The sequence below is a fragment of the Herpailurus yagouaroundi genome, unplaced genomic scaffold (genome assembly GCF_014898765.1).
Source record: "Herpailurus yagouaroundi ecotype Mexico unplaced genomic scaffold, PumYag 139, whole genome shotgun sequence".
NCBI classification, from domain to species: domain Eukaryota; kingdom Metazoa; phylum Chordata; class Mammalia; order Carnivora; family Felidae; genus Herpailurus; species Herpailurus yagouaroundi.
Window position 1 is genome coordinate 10,741,730 of NW_024412394.1, and position 22,499 is coordinate 10,764,228.

The following is a 22,499-nucleotide window of genomic DNA, read 5'->3' on the forward strand; positions in this document are numbered from 1 at the left end:
AAGTTTTATTCGCGAGAGAGACATACCCCCCCCCCCCCCCCCCCCCACTTTTCATTCAGTGACAGACCTTTTCCAGGTAAACACTGGCTTAGGTGGCGAGGTGTTTTGTTTCATGGGTGTATGCCTCATGGACAGTTGCTGCAAATTGCCATTTTCTGTGTTTGACTCTGCTACTTCTGAGTTGAATTGAATACCTTTAATACCTAAACCTCATTTATTTAGATTAATATGAAAAAGCAGGCATGCGTAAAAAATGTTTTTTTCACCTATTCAAAGAAAAGAAATATGGTTTTACTGAATCTTTTTCCCTTAAATCATTTCCCACTATCTTTTTAGATAAGGAAATGCAGGAACATTTTCTTGTATAAAGTCTGTCCTGCCTCTTCCTCCGTATGCATTTGATTTTTCTGTTCTGACAGAGCAAACAGCTGTGATTGCGAATAGAAATCTGTTCCATGGTATGAGAAAATACAGTTGGTGTCATTGTTGGAAGCAGAGTGGTCATTAGCTTTAGTCTTATTTCTTTAGTCCTTAGCCCTGAGGGGCAGTTATAGACTTGTTGATTGGAATGGGTTATTGAATACTTGGGGAGAGAATCCCTACAATATATATATATTTTTTTCTGTCTTCTCTCCTGCTCTTTACCTGTATTTTTTTCTTGCTTTCTATTTTCCTTTTTGCAAAAGTAATACGTGTTTATTGAAGGATTTTTAGAAATTAGAGAAAGGAAGGACAGTTTGCCCCTGATTTCTGAGTAACCTTGAATTACTCTTAGTATGATAGGAAACTGACATCTGTTGAATGCTTACACTTGTGGCAGGCACATTTTACCATTGGACTGGGGTTGAGAATTACACTCTGAACTCCATACTTGAACAGTCTCCTCTTTTTAAAGTGAAAATAGGGGAAGATGGGATTTGAGAAATTTACTGTGTGTATGGAAACCTGAAATAAGGATCACATTGTTACGTAACAGAAGGTTCTGTGGGGAATCGATTCTAATAAAACTTTTAAAAATAATAGTTGTAGGTAGTGCTTTAGAATTATTGGAAACCATTACAAAGTAGTTTGAATTTTTTTTTTTTAAGTTTATTTTGAGAGAGAGGGTGAGTAGGGGAGGGGCAGAGAGGAGAGAAAGAGAGAGAGAATCCCAAGCAGCCTCTGCTGTCAGTGTGCAGCCCTATGCAGGGCTCAAACCCATGAACCATGAGTGAGATCGTGACCTAAGCTGAAATCAAGAGTTGGGTGCTTAACTGACTGAGGCACCCATGCAGCCCTAGTTTTTTTTTTTTTTTTTTTTTTAGTTTAAATATTCTTTCATATTTTATTGTATATATTTCTATTCTTCTCTGTTCCAAAATGAATTTGAAACAGCATTTACTTAGCGAGCAGATTCTCTATGGGCAGTTTAAAGATAAATTAGTAGGGCGCCTGGGTGGCTCAGTTGGTTGAGCGTCCGACTTCAGCTCAGGTCATGATTTTGCGTCTGTGAGTTCGAGCCCCGCGTCGGGCTCTGTGCTGACAGCTCAGAGCCTGGAGCCTGTTTCAGATTCTGTGTCTCCCTCTCTCTCTGCCTGTCCCTCCGCTCGTGTTCTGTCTATCAAAAATAAATAAACATAAAAAAAAAAATTTAAAGATAACTTAGTACTACTGTCTTCTAATAATCATAAGAGCTGAATTTGTAAATTTTTACTGTGTACAGTTTTGGAGTGAAACACCATTTCTGTTACTATGAAATGTTGGGTTTTCATTAAGTGTGTTAAAATTGGTTTGTTTTTGTTATTTTCTCAGAGATCTTGTTTAAAAATATCCGTTCTTTATCTTCTATAGACATGATTTTCCGTTAAGTTTTTGTATTTGATTTTATTATATATTTTGGTCTTTGATGTACTGGAATGATCGAAAGCTTTCTTTAAGGCACAAAACGATAGTTGTCAGTTTTGAGCCAGGATGCAAAGGGCTGGAAAAAGTTGCTGTGGTATGCTTGTGGAGTCCTTGGGTCTCGAGTTGGGCCACACTCTGTGTGTATGTTTTATCATTTAATTCTGATAACAAACATGTCAGGTGGGTATTATCCTCATTTTACAGATGAGAAATGGGCTCAGAGATGTTAAGCAAGTTCAGACAGCTACTTAAATGGTAAAGGTATGATATGTACCCAGGCCTGTCCAACTTTATCTCTCCTCATTCTGTCATCTTAAACTCTCTTTAGTAAAGTAAAAGCTGGTGTGTGAGCCATTATTATTTGATCTGTGCCCCCATCTCATTCTTTGGCAATGTCAGGGGCATCTCTTCAGATGAGAAAAAAGGCATGTATCAGAAGCAATAAATGCCTGGTTCCCCTTCATAATTCTGTGAAGTCTGAAGTGTATGGAGGAATTGGTAGAGTGGAAGGAGCACACCCAAGCGAAGGTACCATTCGGCTTGGGGCATGATCCTGTCTTGCCTTTACTAGTGTGATGTGTTTTTGAAAAATTGCTTAATCTTTCTGAGCCTTAGTTTCATTATCTTTAATAAGAGAGTAATACCAGCTACTTTGTAATGTGTTAATGGTGTTTGGAGATAATGTAGATAAAATTTTTAAATTGAGTTCTTGGCATAGAGTAGATGTCCAAGAAATGGTAGCTACTGTTAATAATAGGGTGAAGGCAAAGATGTTTATTGGTGATATATGGAAGCTTGACTTTCAAATCAGTCTGCGTCAACTTACTGGCTTCTTAAATTCATTTTGTTTAGATATTGTTCCCCCCTTCCAAAACGAAAAACAAAAACAGTCAACCACAACACCTTGCCTTTACCCAAAGAAAGAGGAAAAATTAGTTTTTTAAAGTTCTCTCTTGATAGCAAGTAATTCTGGTACCCAAGCTTACTGAAATTATTACTGTACACAGGCCCAGGATGTTTTGGTACAGGAGATGGAAGTGGTGAAACAAGGTATGAGCCACGGAGAACTCTCAAGTGAAGCTTATAACCAGGTGTGGGAAGAATGCTACAGTCAAGTTTTGTATCTTCCTGGGCAGAGCCGCTACACACGGGCCAACTTAGCTAGCAAAAAGGACAGAATCGAGTCACTTGAAAAGAGGCTTGAGGTTGGTATCCTTTTAAAATTCTAATTTAAATGTACCTTGATTGAGACAATGGACCAAGTAATAACCACTGGAGACAATTACAGAAAAATAGACCTGAGGCAGTTACTGGTTTTGCAATTCTTGCCTTTTTTTTTTTTTTTTTTTAAAGTCTATTTCTTTTGTTTAGGGATGTCTACACTCAGTATGGGGCTCAAACTCACGACCCCATGATCAACAGTTGCATGCTCTTCTGACTGAGCCAGCCGAGTGCCCCTTGCTTTTGCAGCTCTGGAGGGAAAACTGTACTAAAGTGTTTGGTCTTGTTTGGCTTTCATAAATTTTTCAGAATTGCTGGCCTTTATGATAAAGAATGGTGCCCTCCAGGTTGATCACAGGTCAAACAGGACCTTTTAAATGTGGGAGCAAGGAAGACAAGAAGTTAACACTGGTCACCCAGAACAATGTCCCTCAATGCTAGAATAGCTTGTTTTCTGTAAAGAAGGATCTCAGTGGTACCAAGGAGCTTTTTTTTCTGGAGCCAAGAGAGCACATTCATGTAACTTTGGTTCCTTTCTGTTCATTCTCTGATTCCTTTGGGTTTGTTAGAGAGAGAGCACCGAGCTGGATTATCTTAGATAATGGCTTCTGTGATTTTTTTCACATCTGAGGAAATGTTGAAATGTACTAGATGGGAGTTTCATGGCACATGGTTTCTTAATATAGTCTGCAGGTTTTGAATTCCAGAAGCTGTGTAGGCATTTGGCCAATGGCATGTAAATTGTGGTTCATGGACCACTGGGCTGTCTTGTGGATTTTTCAAGGTGGTCTTCAGGGATGTTTCTGAGGCTAGGGTAGGGTGGGGAGAAAAGGGTGCTTCAGGCAGTCACATGCAGAAATGGCCTCAATTTCCTCCTTTGTGATTACTAATTTCTCTTTACAGAAAGCAAATTGGAAAATATTTTTATTTAGAGTTAAAAATAGCAGTACCACTTGGAGTGGTTGGTATCATGTGGGGCTAGGGAAATGAACAGGAAAAAGAGTTCTTGTAATATGAAATTATTCTAAGTCTTAATTTTACCTTTAAGACTACACGTATAGGCATCTGGTGGTTAATGCCTTTGAGCCTCTTTTATCACTTAGTGGGAAATTAGTTTCTCTTTGAAGTAATTCTCATCGTGGGTGAAATCTTTGCAGTCCAGTTGCTGCTTGTTACTCCGTTGTACTGCTAACTTCCAGCAGGGTGTGCTGTTGTTCTGTGTTTTAATTTGGGATTTAAAGTCAGGGAAAGTAGAACATCAGTGGGCACATTTTGAGTTACATTTTCTGTTGTGTTGGCTTCGTTTATTTATAAGTGGTAGTTAGCAGTGTAATCCTGATCTAAGGTCAGCATTGTAATTGATTAGAAAGCTATTTGGAAAGCTTTCTTGTAACCTTTATATATAAATACTTCGGTCTCTCACTTAGTTTGAAAATCTTCTCATTTGAGGTGGGTAAACGTTTTCTGCCCCACGTGGTAAGGACATTTTGTGCTCTTTAAAATATAAAAAAAGTTTTTCCCTAAATCTCATTTACTTTGCTGAGGCACTAACTTTCGTGACAGCAAATAAATGTGTCACGAAGTGAGTGGTGCCATAAAGTACAGTAATTTTTATTTTTATGTTGAATTGGTCTTGTGAGTTTTGAAGGGAAAAATACAGAAAGAACCACTGCCGTTCTTTTGGAGATTTATTTGGGTCGTTTATGAGCAACCATTAAAAACATGTGGCTCTCTTTGTTCAGTTCAGTACCAGGAACTGAAATCTTCCGTTGAACTATTTTTGTTGAAGGATTGGTGATTTTGGAAGAATATTCATAAAACAGTCTGAAGTAATTTTTCTTTTCTTGACTTCTGGATAACTTACTTTATTGTTTACCCAGCTAGTTACTTTTAAAGAATATGTAATCAAATCCTTTAATTTAGTAAACTACACTTATTTCAAATGAAAGTTCATTAAATCTTTAAAAAGAAGAAAAGAGACTCAAAAACCCAAATAAACAACTCCCCCATTTTATTTGTATCCATCCCTAATTCAGAACTAGGCTTGTGTTAGCTTATTTTAGTTTTTGAAGACACAATTCTCCTGGTTTGAAATACATAAATATTTTATTTCAATTGTGGTAATTCTTTCATCATTTCAGTTGATTGCTAAATTATAAACACTATTCAAAGTTTGTTGTGGGGAAGGAACTCCAGTTGTATTATATAAACTAAATGCTATACTTAAATTATTCTTTCCACTCTTAGGTTCAGGGAGATATGCCTTTCTGTGCAAGCACAATACACCATGGCTGCCAGTGTGTTTGATTTTTGCTGTCATGAACTTTGGAACAGCGAATCTAAATTATGGCCCTATCACAGTGTATCAAGCAAGATGAAATCCAGCTTTGTCGTGGTTGGTGTCTCCTAAATGGATTAAAAAATATGCCCTGAGGTTTATATTGGAGCTGGGTCTTTGAGCCATTACTCATGATTAGTATTTGAAATGCAGAATTTAAATGAAAATCCTTAGGATACTCACTTAAAACTAATGGAACCATCTCAGATTTTATGTAGAATGTGGTGGGTGGTGTAAGGAGTCTGTTAAATAAATGGAATCAGAAAGTAGTCACAGGTCAGAAAGACTTCTGAGTTGTAACCAAGTTCATGTGTTTTATTCTGCTTTGGAGGCAGAATTAATTTTGGAACTGTGCCATACATTTGTGTGTCAAACAAGGCAGCAGCAGCAGCAAACAAATGATAACTAATATCAGAAAAGGAAAAGTTAGAAAGCATAGCATGTTGAGGCCATTTAGATACAGTATTTTATTAGCTTCTGAGGGCATTATGGGTGTGTGGTGGGAGAGCAGAGTGATTGCTATCTGTAGTGATGCCCCAGATATTTAAAAAAAATGGTTAATTTCTGCTCACTGTTATATATATATTTTTAAAGAAGGATGCCTAAAATAGTAGGAAAATTTTGTATCAAATGGTAAAAAATAAAAGGACTTTATAGTCCTTGATGTGATCGTATGTTCAGTGACTATTACTGAGCATCTAATATGTGCCAGCTGTTGTTCTAGCACCTGGGAGCGTAGCAGGAACAAAGCGGACAAGCTCTATGCTCTTGTGGACATCAGTTATCTGGAAAATGCTTCATGTGGAGGAGAACCTCATTTTCTGATGATGCCAGATAAATGAGTCATTACTGTATTTGGGAAGTGCAAATAGAATTTGAAGTGTTCTAATTTGTTTCCACTTTAAGTGGAAATAGGAAATCGTCTGAAGACATAATTATTTTGAGTGAAATAATTTCCAGGAGGTGCAAAAGTGAAAAGAGAAGTCTGAATTTAGGTCTGCTATTAAATTTAATAGTATTTGAAATAGTATCTAAACTGCTGCGTTGAGGAAGTTTGGCTGAAAAGTAGATTTTGTCATGTTAGCTATAAAAATGGAAAGGCTTTCCTTAGAGGTGGAAACTAGGTCCAGAAGTAATACTTCTCTCTGTATTTTACTGGCACAGTCAACTTAGTCAAGAAATATTATGTAACATCGACTTCTTGGAAATAAAGTAACTTGAAAAACACAGATAACACATCTTTCTCAGTGTACTTGTAGAACTCTTAGGAGCACCCCTGACTTTACTGAATGGTTATATTTCAGCAAAATTGGCTGTACAATGGATCATATTTTCTCAGTGATTTTATTTATAAAGTCAGATATTTTTACATAGGAAAAAATTCCCTTAATACTTTAAAGAGTGAAAATTTAGGGTAAGGATCAAGTTGTTGGGCAAATCTGGATGGAGGACTGTATGTTGAAGTAACTCGGCAGGTTTATGTTCTCTTGTGCGTGTGGGGGAGGGGTGACATGGGGTACAGGAGAGAAGTTTCTGGTACTCTGGAATGCTCCCTTTCTCAAATTCTGCTCTGTGCTTTGACCGTTAAGGGCACTGGCAGATTTCTTGCTTTTTCTATCAAGAAGAGCTGGACCAGAGATCTCCTTGGTACAGTCGTGTTGCTTCTGTTATGCCTCAACGTTGAGTTGAATTTCTTTCATGCAGTTTATGTGTTTCATTTCCTAGCTCATGCAGATGTCAGGTGCTCTTGGTATTGCTTTGTTGGTACATTACTGTTCTCGGAAAGGTTTTTGGTAAGGTTTTTTGCCTTACTGTTTAGCTTGCTTTGTCGGGATGCAGTCTGGTGGATGCTAACTCTGGTAGATGCAAGCAATAATCACATGCTTGGACCTGCATCTCGTCAGTGTGGAGAAGGTTCACTGATACGATTTAATGCTAGCGAGTAGTATAGAGATGAAAGGAAAGGCACTGATGGGCTCTTGTTGTTTGCAAACATTTCGGTGGTTGAACCACATCGTTACTACCATAGGATCATATTGCTAAACGATGGACTAGGAAGTGGAGCTGCCATCAACTATGTATTTATTTTGGGTATCCTTAAACCTGTTTTTCCAGTGGTGTAAAGTTATATTGTGGGCCTCCAAGCAAGAGTTTCACTGAGGGATGCTCTTAATGTTTCTGAACCTCACTGTAACAGACTTTAACTGAAGACAGTATTGGAGACCCAAGGATAATGTGTTTATTTTGGAATTACTTAAGCTTAGTAACCTTAACAAACTTAGTGAGTTTGAAAGTAACAATTACACTTTTATAAGTCCCATACAGCCCCCTTTTGTAATGACCCGAGGAAACACTTATGGTTCCACTGATTCATCTCCTGGGGACCATCAGTTTTCCATTGGTCTCTGGCCAGCCTTTTTTAGACAGTTTCTCTTCTATGCATTTAAAAAATAACATTTGTGGGCGTTTTTCTAAAAATAATACCTGTACTTTGTAGAAAATTTAAAAAGAAATTAAAAAACAATTTGAAAAGAAGCCTACCATCCAAACATAATCGCCTTATACATTTTGAGGGATATGTATGTGTGTGTATATCTATTAATATATGTGTGTGTGTATAATTAAATATAGAAAAAAATTACTGTATGCATCTGTATGTGGATGAAAGGAGGAAGATGTTTAAAACTGAACTGGAATCATCATATACTGTCTATTAATATATGTGTGTGTGTATAATTAAATATAGAAAAAAATTAGTGTATGCATCTGTGTGTGGATGAAAGGAGGAAGATGTTTAAAACTGAATTGGAATCATCATATACTACTTTGTAGATTAATAACATATTACAAATACCATTTTAAAAAGACCTGATCACTTGCTCTCATTTATAGAGTTGTGGCAAAGATCTGGTTTGGTGAAATCCCCAATTATGCTAGTTATATTCTGCCCAACTTCTTGAGAAGTTGTTAAATAACATTTTTTTTCCCTGTAAATTTTTTCTGAGAAATGTTTGTGTTCTTATAATTTTATAGCTTGTTAAGAATAGAAGAGTTAGGAATTTAAAAGGATAAGCTGAGGAAAGTCAAAGCTTTTCTCAAGTGTCAAATAAAACTCTTGTAGGTTAATGTCTCAATCAGGGAAAGAGTGATGGGCAGGTCCATTAATTAAGATCTTGTTTACATGTGTCTAGAATAACTTGTTTTTCAGGGAACTGTCTGGTGGCATTAAGCCATTCAGTCCCACAGCTTGAATTTCTTCAGGCATGTTTGCATTTCACGGGCTGAGGCAGAGGGGACATTCGGTTTATTAGTAGTGGTGTGTTGAACTTTCAAGTAGGACATACTTCATAGCTTCATCACTTAGTGGCCATGTGGCCTAGGGCAAGTTACTTACCATCTCTGAGCCTCGTATTTCCTCATACTTACCTGTAAAATTAGGGTGGGTGATAGTTCTTATCTCACGGAAGTGAGAGTTTGAGATAATGTAAGATTAAGTGAGATACTGTGTGCCTAGCAAATAGCAAGTTTTAGCAAATGGGAATTCCCATGTCTCTTCAGGTCTGTTAACCACCGTTAGTGTTGTCTAAATTGGATTAAACTTGGTTTGATACTTTTAGGTGTCATGAAGTAACTTTGTTACCTTGAACAGCAGGGTGGCTGAGTTTTTATTCTAGAAGTTTTGATGACTGTCTGAAATTGGAGATATGGGTTGATTTTCGCAGAGATTGAGTAAGACTGAAGGCTCAGATTTTGGTTAGTATAAATGGATCTTAACGTAATTGTGGATTTTAATTTAACATTTCATATATACATCTGGTGTGCTAAAATCGTTGACGTGTAAATTTTGATGTCTCTTATATTTCATTGTATTGGTGTTTCATGGTTTGTGGTGTACAGTCTTAAATAGCCTCTGCAGTAGATCTTGAATTTGAATTTTATAAAACCTTTTATTATGGGAGTTTTCAAGTACATCCTGAAGTGGATTAGTTTAATGAGTCCTCCAGTGTTATCATCCAGCTGTATCAACTCACCGCCACTTTTGTTTTCATATGGCATTCTCCCTTCCCCACTATTTTGAACCAAATTCCAGACATTGTATTGTAAAACAGTTATGGTACGTGAAATTTGTCGTCTTGGTGTCCCTACACACTTATATGTAGATATATTCTCATTCATCTCTTGGATTGAATTTTATTCTTTCATTTTGGGCGTAGTCAGCTTTAATTATATCAAGTGTTGCCTACTTTAATTTCCTCATAGATATTAGAAATATAGATATGTATTTAAAGCATAGACTTCCATTATAACCATATTTGGTAGGTTTGTCTAGTGACAAGTTAACAAAGTATTTAATCCTGTCTCCACTACCGTCTCTGTTAGTATTTGTGAGAGAGAAAGAGAGCTCGCGTACGAGTGGGAGAGGGGCAGATGGAGGGGGGGACAGAGGATCTGGAGTGGGCTCTGTGCTGACAGGAGCGAGCCCCATGTGGTACACAAACTCACCAGCTGTGAGATCAGGACCTGTGCCAGCTGGATGCTCAAGTGACTGAGCCACCCAGCTACCCCTCTGTTAGATGTTTGAAGAGGAATTTGAAGTGCATATCTATAGTGCAGATAAGGATTTGAAAAAAATTTTTGAGAACTTTTTGTAAGTCAGCTCTAATGTACCATCCAAGCTCCTTAAGCCAATATCGTTTTGTTTAAAATAAGTTGTCCTTCAGGAAGGGCAGTTGCTAATACTTAATATATATTTTTTTATTAAAAAAATTTTTTTTACATTTATTTATTTTTGAGAGGGAGACACAGCGAGTAGGGGAAGAGCCGAGAGAGAGAGACATAGAATCCAAAGCAGGCTCCAGGCTCTGAGCTATCAGCACAGAGCCCGATGCAGGGCTTGAATCCACGAACTGTGAGATCATGGTCTGAGCTAAAGTCAGATGCTCAACCAACTGAGCCCACCAGGCGCCCCGTGAATACTTAATTTTTTAAAAAAGGTTTAGAAACACGAATATGATTAAATCAGTCTTTTTTTCCCGTTTTTTTTTTTTGTATTTTAAAATCTTTAAAAATTTTCTTTATTTTATTTTATTTTTTTAAATTTTTTTTTTCAACGTTTATTTTATTTTTGGGACAGAGAGAGACAGAGCATGAACGGGGGAGGGGCAGAGAGAGAGGGAGACACAGAATCGGAAACAGGCTCCAGGCTCTGAGCCATCAGCCCAGAGCCTGACGCGGGGCTCGAACTCACGGACCGCGAGATCGTGACCTGGCTGAAGTCGGACGCTCAACCGACTGCGCCACCCAGGCGCCCCAAAAATTTTCTTTATTTTAGAAAGAGTGAGCAAGTGTGGGAGAGGGGCAGAGGGGGAGAGAGAATATTAAGCAGTGGAGCCAGATGCAGGGCTTGATCCCACAACTTTTGGATCATGACCTGAGCCTAAATCAAAAGTTGGGTGGTCAACTGACTGAGCCAAGCAGGCATCCCTGATTTTTTTGTATTTTAAACAATAAGGTCTTATATCCTGTTGGACTTTAATGTTTCTGTAGTGTATGGGGGGGGGGGGGGGTTGGACTAATTTGCATATGCATTTATTTCATGCTTGTGATTTCTTGTTGTTAGAAAAACGCCAGCCTTATAGGTTAGTTTTTTCCCTCCTAAAGCACATTGAGCAGTCATAGAACATTTTACAAAGTGTACAGATCTCTTCCTTCACATTTTAATGATCAGATGATAAGATGATAAGTGTTAAAGTAACTGAGCTTAAATTGAATATTAAAAGCTGCATTTAATTTCTTCTTTATACTTTTAGTGATTAAATTTATATAGTTACTCGACTAAATTTTTTCCTGTACTTAATTTTTTGGGGTATCATTTATTTCCATATTTGCTTGAAATCTTAGCACAGTGTTCGAGCCAGAAGATTTTATATAAAGCTTGAGCTAAATTAAATTGTTGGCGTGAAATGGAACCTAGCAGCTTAGTAGTTTTAAAATCCTTGATAGTTTGGGAAGCATAAATGACTCAACTATACGAGGCAAGGTATTCCCCGGATTCAAGGTACCAGTCATAGTAAATGTGCCTTGATGACTAATTAAACACTTTTGGAACATAAGTATTAAGCTATTGCACCAAATTGGAAATTGAATATCCATGGAGTGCAGCGTATAGTTAAGTGGATTGTCTTGACCAATGAAAATGAAAATTTGTATGTCTATTTTTTAAAAAATGTGCTATGTGTATTTGAAATTCTGTACTGGTAAGGTTTTTGGAATGTTTATTTGAATCCACATGTGATTAGAGTATCTCAGAACGTGCTGAATTATATTTAAGGAACTGCATGCAACTCACTGATTTAGTTCACTTATTATTGGGAGTGAGAGCTTTTTGGTGGGTCTAGTTCAGAGAAAACAGCTGATTGATGTCCAGCTTCTGTAATGACAGTGGTTGAAACAGATTCTCTATCCTGATTGTCCAGGAGAGTCATTTGGGGGCTTTAAAAATACCAAAGTCTGAGACCATTTAAATAAGCGTCTCTGGGTTTAGGGCACTGACACTGGTACATCGTAAAAGCTCTACAGGTAATTCTAAAGTTTAGCTGGGATTGAAAACCACTGGCTTGAGAAGATGTGTTTGAGTACGTGTTACTTGGTATGGTTGTCCTCATGAGGCAAACTGCTCTCTTAAAGAAGGAACAGCTATTTTTCCTTGTTTTATTTCCAGCAAGGATTCCAGGTCATTTTTTAATTAAGGTTGGAATTTTAAAGAAGGTTTGAAAGCCTCATCATTAGTCCCTTGGTCCATTAGCGAGGAGATCAAAATGGCTAAACTCTTAGTATATATGAAATAATTGTAATCAGAGCTGACATTTGTTAACTGCTTACTCTGTGCCAGTCACTGGGTGGCTAAGGGCTTTTACGTACATTATCTTATTTAAGCTTCATAATAACTTAGTAGTGACTGCCATTTTACTGATGGAGAAATGGAGACAGGTTAAATAACTTGTATCGATTCACAACAGTTGGGTGGCTGTGCTGCGAGGAAAGAACGACTCACTCTCCCACTCTACTGTGCTGCCTTGACTTCACACAGTATTTCCTTAGAAGACATACAACTGCCATGGAACTTACTTTGATTTGCTATCTATTAGAGGAAAGTGGCCCCTTTATAAAGGACATTGTTTATTCTTGGATTTATTCTTCAAATGAATTGCAGAGGAATAAAAGCTTATTAACTTGTATAAAATGCCGAAGATATAAATGGTTGTTAAAAAGCTGTATTTTAATTTTAGATCCATCTCACATTTTTAAGGCAAGGCGTGGACATGCAACATGTTCGTTCTTTCCACCCCACAGGCTTATTTGACTTTGACTTTTAATAAACGAAGCTGGAGGTGGATAGGTATGAAGTGTTACTTTTCCGGTAAAAGTATACACTTGACCCTTGAACAACACAGGGTTTATGGCCGCTGACCGCCCCCCTCCCCCCAGTTCAAAATTCATGCATGGCTTGGCTCCCCCAAAACTTACAGCCTGCTGTTGACTGGGGCACCTTACTGATAACATAAAGTCAATTTACGCATATTTTCTATTGTGTATGTATTATGCCCTGTGTTCCTGTAGTAAAGTAAGCTAGAGAAAAGAATATGTTATTAAAATTATAAGAGAAAATACATTTACAGTACTATAAAAAGTCCATGTGAGAGGACCCGTGCAGTTCAAACCTATGTTGTTCAAGGCTCAACTATACTTTGTATTTTGAGGAATATTTTATTATGTTATATTTTACTTTATTTATTATCTATTTATTTATTTTGAGAGCAAGAGCGAGAGAGAAAGGGGGGGGGAGGGAGCGAGCGGCAGAGAGAGAGGGAGAGCGAGAGAGTCCCAAGCAGGCTTTGCACTGTCAGTGCGGAGATCGATGAGGGGGCTTGAACTCATGGAACCATGAGATCATGACCTGAGCTGAAACCAAGAGTTGGACGCTTACCTGACTGAGCCACCCAGGTGCCCTTGAGGAACATTTTAATTTTTTGGTGTTCTTACATATTCTAACCATAAAGCATTGTAATTGATGTGTTTATTTTTAAATCGGATATTAGGCATTGAAGTGGATGTTTCAAAGTTGTTATTTTGGAAAGCTATATATTTGTTTTGGTGACTATATGGTTTCTAAATATTTTAATAAAACATCCTATGTATAGTTTTTCCTATCAGTTATTTTGCATTTGACATTTATCCGTGGTACCATTTCTGTTTACTTATCCCTATCCTATTTATTCCACATTTGGTATCTTAGAAAAAAAAGAGTATTTACATTGTCACATGGTCTTCCTTGTTTATAGTTACATTGTTATGAATTATGGGTTATCATTTGGGTGTATGTTATCTTGAAACTACTTAGTTTTGGAGTCACTTGATGAAATCAGTTTGAGGGGGAGTGGAAGAGAGTGGAGAGAGGTGAAGTAAGGGGAGGGAGGGAGAGAGGAAGGGAACGGACAGACATAGATAATAAATTAACACAGATTGAATATAAGAAGCTAACAGATTTAATAGTTACTCTTAAGGCTTTGACCTCACAGTTGTAAGTGTCGTATGTGCATTTGCAGATCACTTTAAAATATGATGTGGTTATACTGTGGGACGTAGACTAGATACCTGGCGTAGGTGCCATGTGGATGGGATTCTGCATTACATACCTTTTCAAACCCTTCTCATCCATCTCTCCTTGGACTCTCTCGTTCTCTCTCAACTGGGGCCTTCTCTGTCCTGCTTCAGCTCTAGAATTTTGTTGATATCTTGCTCCTGTTCATTGTCCTTCTCCTGTTCTTTTGTGAGTTTATATATTTTGAACTCTTTTCCCCTAATTTTAGAGTGAGCCGAGGAGGCAGCCCATCTGTGCCCAGTATACATATTTAATAGGAAAACTGCCATCTCTCAATTTTATGGTATCTTTTCACTGTACCAAAACTAAGTATTTTTTTCTTTGCCAAATGTGGCATTGTTTTTCCTTTATGGGTTTTATGCCAAATTTAGAATTATAACATTATAAAAATAACCAGTAGTTTTATAGTTTGAGGGGGTTACATTTTGATTACAACTGTGGTGCAGTAATTGGTTGTTACTCAGTTATTAAAAATGTACTGGATGTATAATATAGAAGTGCATTTTCTCCACTTTTACTGAGAAATAATTGGCATCCATCCTTGTATAAACTTAGGACATTCAGCATGATGGTTTGACTTACATATATTGTGAAATGATTATCACAGTCTCGTCTCAGTTAAAAATCTGTCATCTCACATAGATAAAATGTAAAGAAAAGGAAGAAGAAAACAGAGAAAGAAAAACATTTTCTCTTGTGATCTTCAGATTTACTCTTGTAACAACTTCCCGGTACGTCATACAGGAGTCTTAGCTGTAGTCGTCATATGGTATAGCAGTGCGTTTTGGGGATGAAGCTGGTGAAGACGGGTCTCTGCCAGTCCCCAAATCCATGCAGATTAATGATAGCAGAAGTTATTTTCAGAAGCGCAGGTTAGTTTTTCTTACACTGTGAAATTCAAGCCTGCTTTGAAATTGAATTATGGGTGAGATTATTACAAATCGATTATTTGGGACTACACTGTACAACCCTTCCAGTGCAAGACAAATCCTTCTTAGGCCACATTTTGTGTTATGGCAGCTCCAGTATGAGGAATTCTAATGCGTCTTGGCTTTGAGGAGGTACATGAACCAACAGGGCCTTTTCTGTTATTTAGCCTGCTTTTCTCATGTCTGCTGATGTGATCTTCCCCTGCTCCCCCAGATAAACAGGGGTCACATGACAACGGAAGCCAAGAGAGCTGCAAAGATGGAAAAGAAGATGAAAATTTTGCTTGGGGGCTACCAGTCTCGTGCTATGGGGCTTATGAAACAGTTGAATGACTTATGGGACCAAATCGAGCAGGCTTACTTGGAGTTACGCACTTTTGAAGAACTCAAGAAACACGAAGATTCTGCTATTCCCCGGAGGCTAGAGGTAACATCATTGCCTTGCAGCATTGCTTAAAAAGAGAACTGCAAAAAATTACCAGGGCTTTCCTGTTTTTTTCTTTCTCCTGTGCAGATTTATCTCTGAAGTTGATACTGTCTGGCTTTTTTCAGTGAGAGCCTGAAGTTTTTGACTTTCTTATCTAGAATTGTCTGTGTATAGGTGGATAGACCAGGCCAGTGGTGGATACAATGGCTTTTCCTTTACTGATTTTCTGGTTTGCATATAGATACACGGTGAAATAGAATAAGTAACCCTTGTGATTTGTCCCCCTGAAACCTAATTGCATGCCATTCTTACAGCTCTCTGAGGTACATTAAACCGTTGTCTGTTTTGTAATTTAGAATGCTGGGAATATAGCTGGTCATTGTACAGCATGAAATTCCTCTGGCCAGATCTGGTTTAACTTTTATTTCCAAAGTGTGCATGATAGTCCCTACCCAGATAAAGGGCCGTGAGGGCTCATCGAGGTGCATTTGTGGGTACTGATAGGGCAGCAGTGGCTTGTGTATTTGAGCTAGCAGAGATTCTCCCAACAAGATGGTAGCCGTATGACCAAAGAACGGTTGTAGTACTGGCTTTAGAGCATAAGTAGTTGTTCTTCCTTGTTTCTCTGGGGAATACTTCTCTCTTAAGAGTCATGACTTAACCCTTCTGTTCGTAAGATGATAAAGTGCCATAAGATATTTTTAATTTTCATTGCGTGCTTACATACGAAATAATGATTTAATATTTTTGTCTCTTCAAGTGTCTAAAAGAAGATGTTCAGCGACAACAGGAAAGAGAAAAAGAACTTCAGCATAGATATGCTGATCTGCTGCTGGAGAAAGAGACTTTAAAGTCCAAATTCTGAAGCATAGTTTATACTCTGTCACAGGATGAATTAATTGCTGTTTTTCATACTCTGGAAGGCTGAAACTGATGATTATCTTCATTGACAAATTTGCCCACGATCTGTGGTTTTTCAGTTGTTTACTTTAAATGATATTGATCTTACATAGTCTATGTATAAAGACTTTAACTCCACAAAATGTTTTAGGGTTTAAATTATTAAGATGATCATTCTTTTAGCAGTGTCATATTTGCAAAAATTTTTTTAGTTTTGGCCTTTAATTTTAAAAGCCTGGTTTTAAAGTGCTGCCTGTGAGTAAACTCTTGAATAAAAACAAAATAAAAAAATTGTGAGTGTAGCCTTTTGTTTGAAGTAATTAGATACTTAGAGTGCCCACAAACCAGCAAGCATGTACTCTGTGTCATATTCAATGAGTAACTCTTGGGTAATCAGAATGGTGATCCGGTATCTTAATTCCTTCAGAGGCAGTCCTTTTGTGGCCTCGCTAGTTTTAGCACAGGGCACTCATTTCTCTATACACTGACAAGATGGATTAACATTTTAATACCTCAGGGTTTGTTTTTTTGTTTTTTGGATTTTTTTCAAGTATAATTTTAAGAAGTTCTCTTCTTTGCCCAGCTACTCACACAGTTTATGGATTAGGACTCAAAAGATTTCATTTTTATTGACCTGTTAGGTTCTTTTAAATGTCTTTTCTGCAAAGGTGTGTTGAAGATTAATTTCAGTAAGGCTATCACACTTTATTAAAGCTTTGTGTTTATCCTAAGTTAATTACACAAGTGTAGAATTTTGGGAATTGGTAGAAGTGGGAAGACCAGACTTTATAATTCACATGAAATCGTTTGGGATAGTTATTAGTTGGCTACAAGTTCATTATAGACCAACAGTATGTTGGACATACCAGGAATATTTCCCCATCTTAATCCTAGGGATTAAAAGGAGGGAAGGAGGGATTTATTCAGTTATCAGGTAATTTATTAACCGCCCAGTGTCAGAGTCATGGAGATAGAACAATGAGTAAAGTAGGTATGACTCCTAGTTTGTGGAGCTTACAGTCCATTGGGAATGATGATAGGCGACTAAAATTCAGATGTTTTTTGAGTGACTCTTCTTAAGTGCCAGACACTTACTTAAGTGCTGGAGATAAAGAGTTAAGACAAACTTCTTGCTCTCATGAAGGTGACATTAGTGGGAGGAGATACTCAACATACAGGGAAAAGTATCAGATCATGAGCTTTGATTCTATGGAGGGAATTAAAATCGGGTGATGGGAGACAGTGACTGGATGGCGACTTTAGTTTGGATGATCAGAAGAGGTCTTTGAAGGGGTAACATTTAAGATAGGATGTGGGGGGGAGCAATGCCGGCAAAGCGCCTTTGGGGTATTTGAGGAAGAGGAAGGAAGATAAGGTGGCTAGGGTGTCAAGAATGGCATTTGAGTAAGGCCTGGGCGTATAGGGGCATATGTAGAAGGCTTTGGTAAGAAATTGGTTTTTATTCTATTATGGGAAGCTGTGAGAAGATTCTGAGCAAAGGAATGGCATCAGATTTGGTTTAGAAACATCCTGTGGTCATAGTGCATAACGTCTCACCAGGCTGACGGGGGGTGGGGAAGCCACTTAGTTGAGCATGAAGGTAATGGCAGACGAACAATAATACTGACTCCAACCAGGATAGAGGCAGTCCTGGTGGGGCAGGTGCAGGGACTTGAGCAGTAATCAGTATGCGGTCTCCTCAGACTATATGTTTTTCTAGTTACCTAGTCACTTTAATTCTAGAACTTTTTTCAATAATTTCACATGGGTTTTCTAGGAAACACTCCATCATCTGTGAATAGCAGTAATGTTTCTTCTAGTAGTTTCATTTTTGTTGCATATTTTGTTGGCACAAATGTTTAGAACAGTTTTAAATGATGATGATGGCAGGCATTCTTGTTTTTGATTTTCATGGGAATGTCCGTAATATTTTTGTTTGAGGTTGGCTGTTTTGAGTTCTTCTTTATCTAGAAAGGAAATACCCATCTATTTTTAGTTTTTAAAGACTCTGAATTAGGATTGGCTCTGGAATTTTGTCACATACACTTTTTGGGTATCTTGTAAGATAGTCATGTGGGTTTTTTCCATTTAGTTTGTTGATGACATCATCAGTCGATTTTTCCAACATTAAACCAATCTTTGAACTCCTGGAATCAGGTAGATAATTGAAAAAAATTTTTTTTTTTAAGATTTACATTTTACTTGCGTCTTGTGTAGACTTGAATTATATGGATTTAAAATAGTTGCTCTCATATTAAAGGCTCCCTTTGTTTTCAAAATCTGAAGTAGTACACACATACTTCCAGCCTAAAGAATGACCACGGTTTGTGTAATTTCATAACTGGCAGTCTGCATCGTGGATGGCTCATGCTTTTGCTTTGTAGCAGTGAAGCTTTAACTGGTAAAGAGTTCTGCCATCCTCCTCTGTGAGCATCCTGTAAAGCCCAGGGTTCTTCACCAGTACCACTCTGAGAGTGATTTTGGTGACTGTTTTCACATTCACATTTATCGTATTCTCTTACAGGCATTCATTGAATGGTTGTGGTAACATTAGTGTATCACGTTCAAGTGGCAGTAACTTTGGGACAGACATTGAATGTGGTAAAGAGCCCTCAAACCCGCCAGCATGAGTGGGATCTCCTCTCTGAAATATTAGAAATGATGCCGCGTTTCTGCTACCATCAATTGTAGACTTCTGCTGTCCAACCGTTTTATTCTCCTGATTTTTACATTTATTTTTCTGGGAAAATCCGTTGTGAAATTTGTGATGTCATGCAGTGCATTTCTCCTCAAATGTGGCCGCCCTATTGGTCTTATAAAATTTGATTTGCTAATATGTTATTTAGGAAAATGGCACTTTTACGTGAGTGAATTTAGTCTTTTGGGCTCATGTCCAATTTTTGGCGTAGAGATTTTGCTAGCTGTATGAGGTGAATAGGATAAATATGGGTATTTGCATCAAGCACGTATATCGTTGGGGTGACTTGTTCCACTAAACATGGAAGGATTGCGCTTCTAAAACTTTTGAATTGAGAGCCCTGTTTGGAAGTCATTTCTTGATAACTCAGGTTTCTTCTGTGACTGTTACCTATTTTTAAACTTAAGTATTTTCATATCTGATTTTAAAATTTTGTTTCAAATGTATTTCTCCTTCTGTGTTTGTTATTTTTTAAATTTAAGTGATTTATGTTTTTCCAGAAAACTGAATTTTGTTGAAATTTAACACATTTATTAGCAGAGAATTTGAATAGGGAAGAAATTTTCTATATTAAGTTTGTTACTTTTAAGTTATAAGAAATGACCTTTTCTTAGTTTGACCATTCCTTTTTTTCCTTGATTAGACTTGATAAAGGTAATCTTTTTTCCCTTAAAAAAAACCCTGCTGTTTGGATTTATCACGTGTGATTTATTTTAAAATATTTTAATTTCTCATGTGTATTTCTTTTGTTTTCTGTAGAATTTTTCCCTGTAACTTTTGGAGTCTGATGTTTATTTTTTGTTTTTATATGTATACAAATGAAGGGTTTTAGTTATCTTTAATTTCAAATATGTTCCTATCCCAGCTACATTGATGTGTTTTTTTTTTCTAAGTAGTTTATCATTGTGTTTAAACTTTTGGTTAAATAATTAAGAATATTTAAAAATTTCTGTGTGGTTGGCTTTTTTTTGTTTGTTTTAAATAATTGTTACTTGTAGCAAGGAAAAATGGCTTATGTAGTTTCTGCTTTTTAGAATTGATTGAGGTTTTGGGGCCCAGCATTTTAAAAAAGCATGCTATGGATAAATGAAGGTTTATTCAGTGTATGTGGGACAGCTGAACACGTACTGAACCACTTTAATTATATGATTGAAATTTTATCTTCTTACTTTTGGGTGTAAACTACCATAGACTAGTAGTGTTGTCTTAAAGGCTTCTAGATCGTTCTTTCTCCCAGTTTTATCTTGTTTGGAGCTTTTTCTTTGTATATTTTGATACGGTTGTTTAGTATGTAAATACTTGTGTCTATTGGGGATCATTCATAAGACAAGCAATCTATAAAGTTATTCTTTTTGTCCTTTATGTGTTATCTCTGAGATTGGAATATTCTTTTTTTTTGTTTGTTTATACTTGCTTGATAAGTTGTCTATTTTTTTTTTAACTTTTATATAATTTTTTGTTTTCTCTAAAGAGCATGTCTTGTTGGATTTTATACTTCAACCCATTTGGAGAGGTTTTGCAATTTAATAGGGGAGACTAATCCATTTGCTTTTATGTTAATTACTGACTTTGGTCTTTGTGATCATGTTTTATGCTTTCTCACTGATTCCTCTCATTTCCTAAATGGGCTGTAATGCCCTGGGCTTTAATTTTCTTAGTGATTTAGGAAATATGCATTCTCTTTTAAGTTTTACAGATGATGATGGTATCATTTAGGGTTCAGGATCCATTCAGGACAAAGAAACCATACCAGTAATTTGAACAGGGAAATTTAATACGAAGAATTATTTGCTAGTAACGGGAGATCGATCACTAAGAGGGACAAAGGCAACCTTAAAGAATGTAGGACTAGCAGATGTAGAGAGGAACTACTACTTGTAGACAGAGAGTACCTAAGTAGGGAACATTCTTTTTTATGGCTGAATAATATTCTTGTGTGTGTGTGTGTGTGTGTGTGTGTGTGTGTGTGTGTGATGTTTTTGTTACCTATTCACCCACTGATGGATACCTGTGTTGTTTCCACATCTCGGCTATTGTAAAGGATTCAATGAACACGGGGGTGCAGATATCTTTTGGAGTTAGTGTTTTCATTTTCTTTGGATAAATACCCAGAAGTGGAACAGCTGAATCATAGGGTAGTTCTGTTTTTAATTTTTTTGAGGAAGTTCCATACTGTTTTTTATACTTGCTGCACCAGTTTGCATTCCTGAGTACAGTACACGAGGGCTCCCTTTTCTCTATATCCTTGCCAACTCTTATTATTTCTTGTCATTTTGATACTAGTAATTCTGACACTAGTCATTCTGACAGGTGTGAGGTAATGTCTCATTGTAGTTTTGACTTGCATTTCTCTGATGGTTAATGATGATGAGCATCTTTTCATGTACTCATCGGCCATCTGTATGTCTTTGGAAAAATGTCTGCCCATGTTTTAATCGATTGTTTGTTTTTTTGGCTATTGAGTTGTATGAGTTCTTTATATATTTTGGATATTAGACCCTCACCAGATACATGATTTGCAAATATTTTCTCCCACCCAATAGCTTGCCTTTTAATTTTGTTGATGGTTTCCTTTGCTGTGCAGAAGGCTTTAAGTCTGATGTAGCCCCACTTGTTTATTTTTCCTTTTGTTGCTTTTGGCAGGTTCAGAAAATCATTGCCAAGGCAGGGAGTTTACTGCCTATGTTTCTTGTAGAGGGTGTATGGTTTCAGGGCTTACATTTAAGTCTTTAATCCATTTTGAGTTAATTTTTGTGTAATGGTATAAGACAGGGGTCCACTTTCATTCTCTTGCATGTGGCTGTCCCATTGCCCAGCACCATTTATTTTATTTTATTAAAAAAAATTTTTTTTTCAATGTTTATTTATTTTTGGGACAGAGAGAGACAGAGCATGAACAGGGGAGGGGCAGAGAGAGAGGGAGACACAGAATCGGAAACAGGCTCCAGGCTCTGAGCCATCAGCCCAGAGCCTGACGCGGGGCTCGAACTCACGGACCGCGAGATCGTGACCTGGCTGAAGTCGGACGCTTAACCGACTGCGCCACCCAGGCGCCCCTTAGCACCATTTATTGAAGAGACTGTTCTTTCCCCAGTGTATGTTTTTGGCTCCTTTGTTGTAAATTAATTTTCCATATATGCATGGGTTTATTTCTAGGCTCTATAATCTGTTCCATTGATCTGTGTGTCTGTTTTTATGCCAACACCATACTGTGTTACTTACTGTAGCTTTGTAATATAGTTAGAAATCAGGGAGTGTGATGTTTTCAGTAAATATCAACAGATGTGACTCACAAAAAAGATGTTTGGGGTCCTCAATTTTTTTTAAAGTATAAAGGGATCCTGAGACCACTCCCCCCCCCCCCCCCAGTTGAGAACTGCTAATTTAGATTAAGCTGGCTAGAAATAAGGAACATCTACTCAGAGAATCCACAGCTTTCT

The 22,499-nt window shown here is 37.3% G+C and overlaps 1 protein-coding gene across 2 annotated transcripts in view; it reads left to right on the forward strand.

The window, feature by feature from the left end:
- The window catches only part of CDC5L (cell division cycle 5 like), a 48,724-nt gene extending 31,171 nt beyond the window's left edge, over nucleotides 1-17,553 (forward strand). The window contains exons 14-16 of one of the 2 annotated variants that reach the window (XR_005789760.1): nucleotides 2,892-3,089; nucleotides 5,353-5,500; nucleotides 15,249-15,361. Coding sequence is in view for 1 of the 2 variants with exons in the window: in XM_040473675.1 (XP_040329609.1) it covers nucleotides 2,892-3,089; nucleotides 15,249-15,461; nucleotides 16,222-16,326 (516 nt within the window). In the remaining variant the exon portion in view is untranslated. Of the gene's footprint in view, nucleotides 1-2,891; nucleotides 3,090-5,352; nucleotides 5,501-15,248; nucleotides 15,462-16,221 lie in introns of those variants that run through there. The other variant, XM_040473675.1, reaches the window with a different exon arrangement.
- The last annotated feature ends 4,946 nt before the right edge of the window (nucleotides 17,554-22,499 follow it).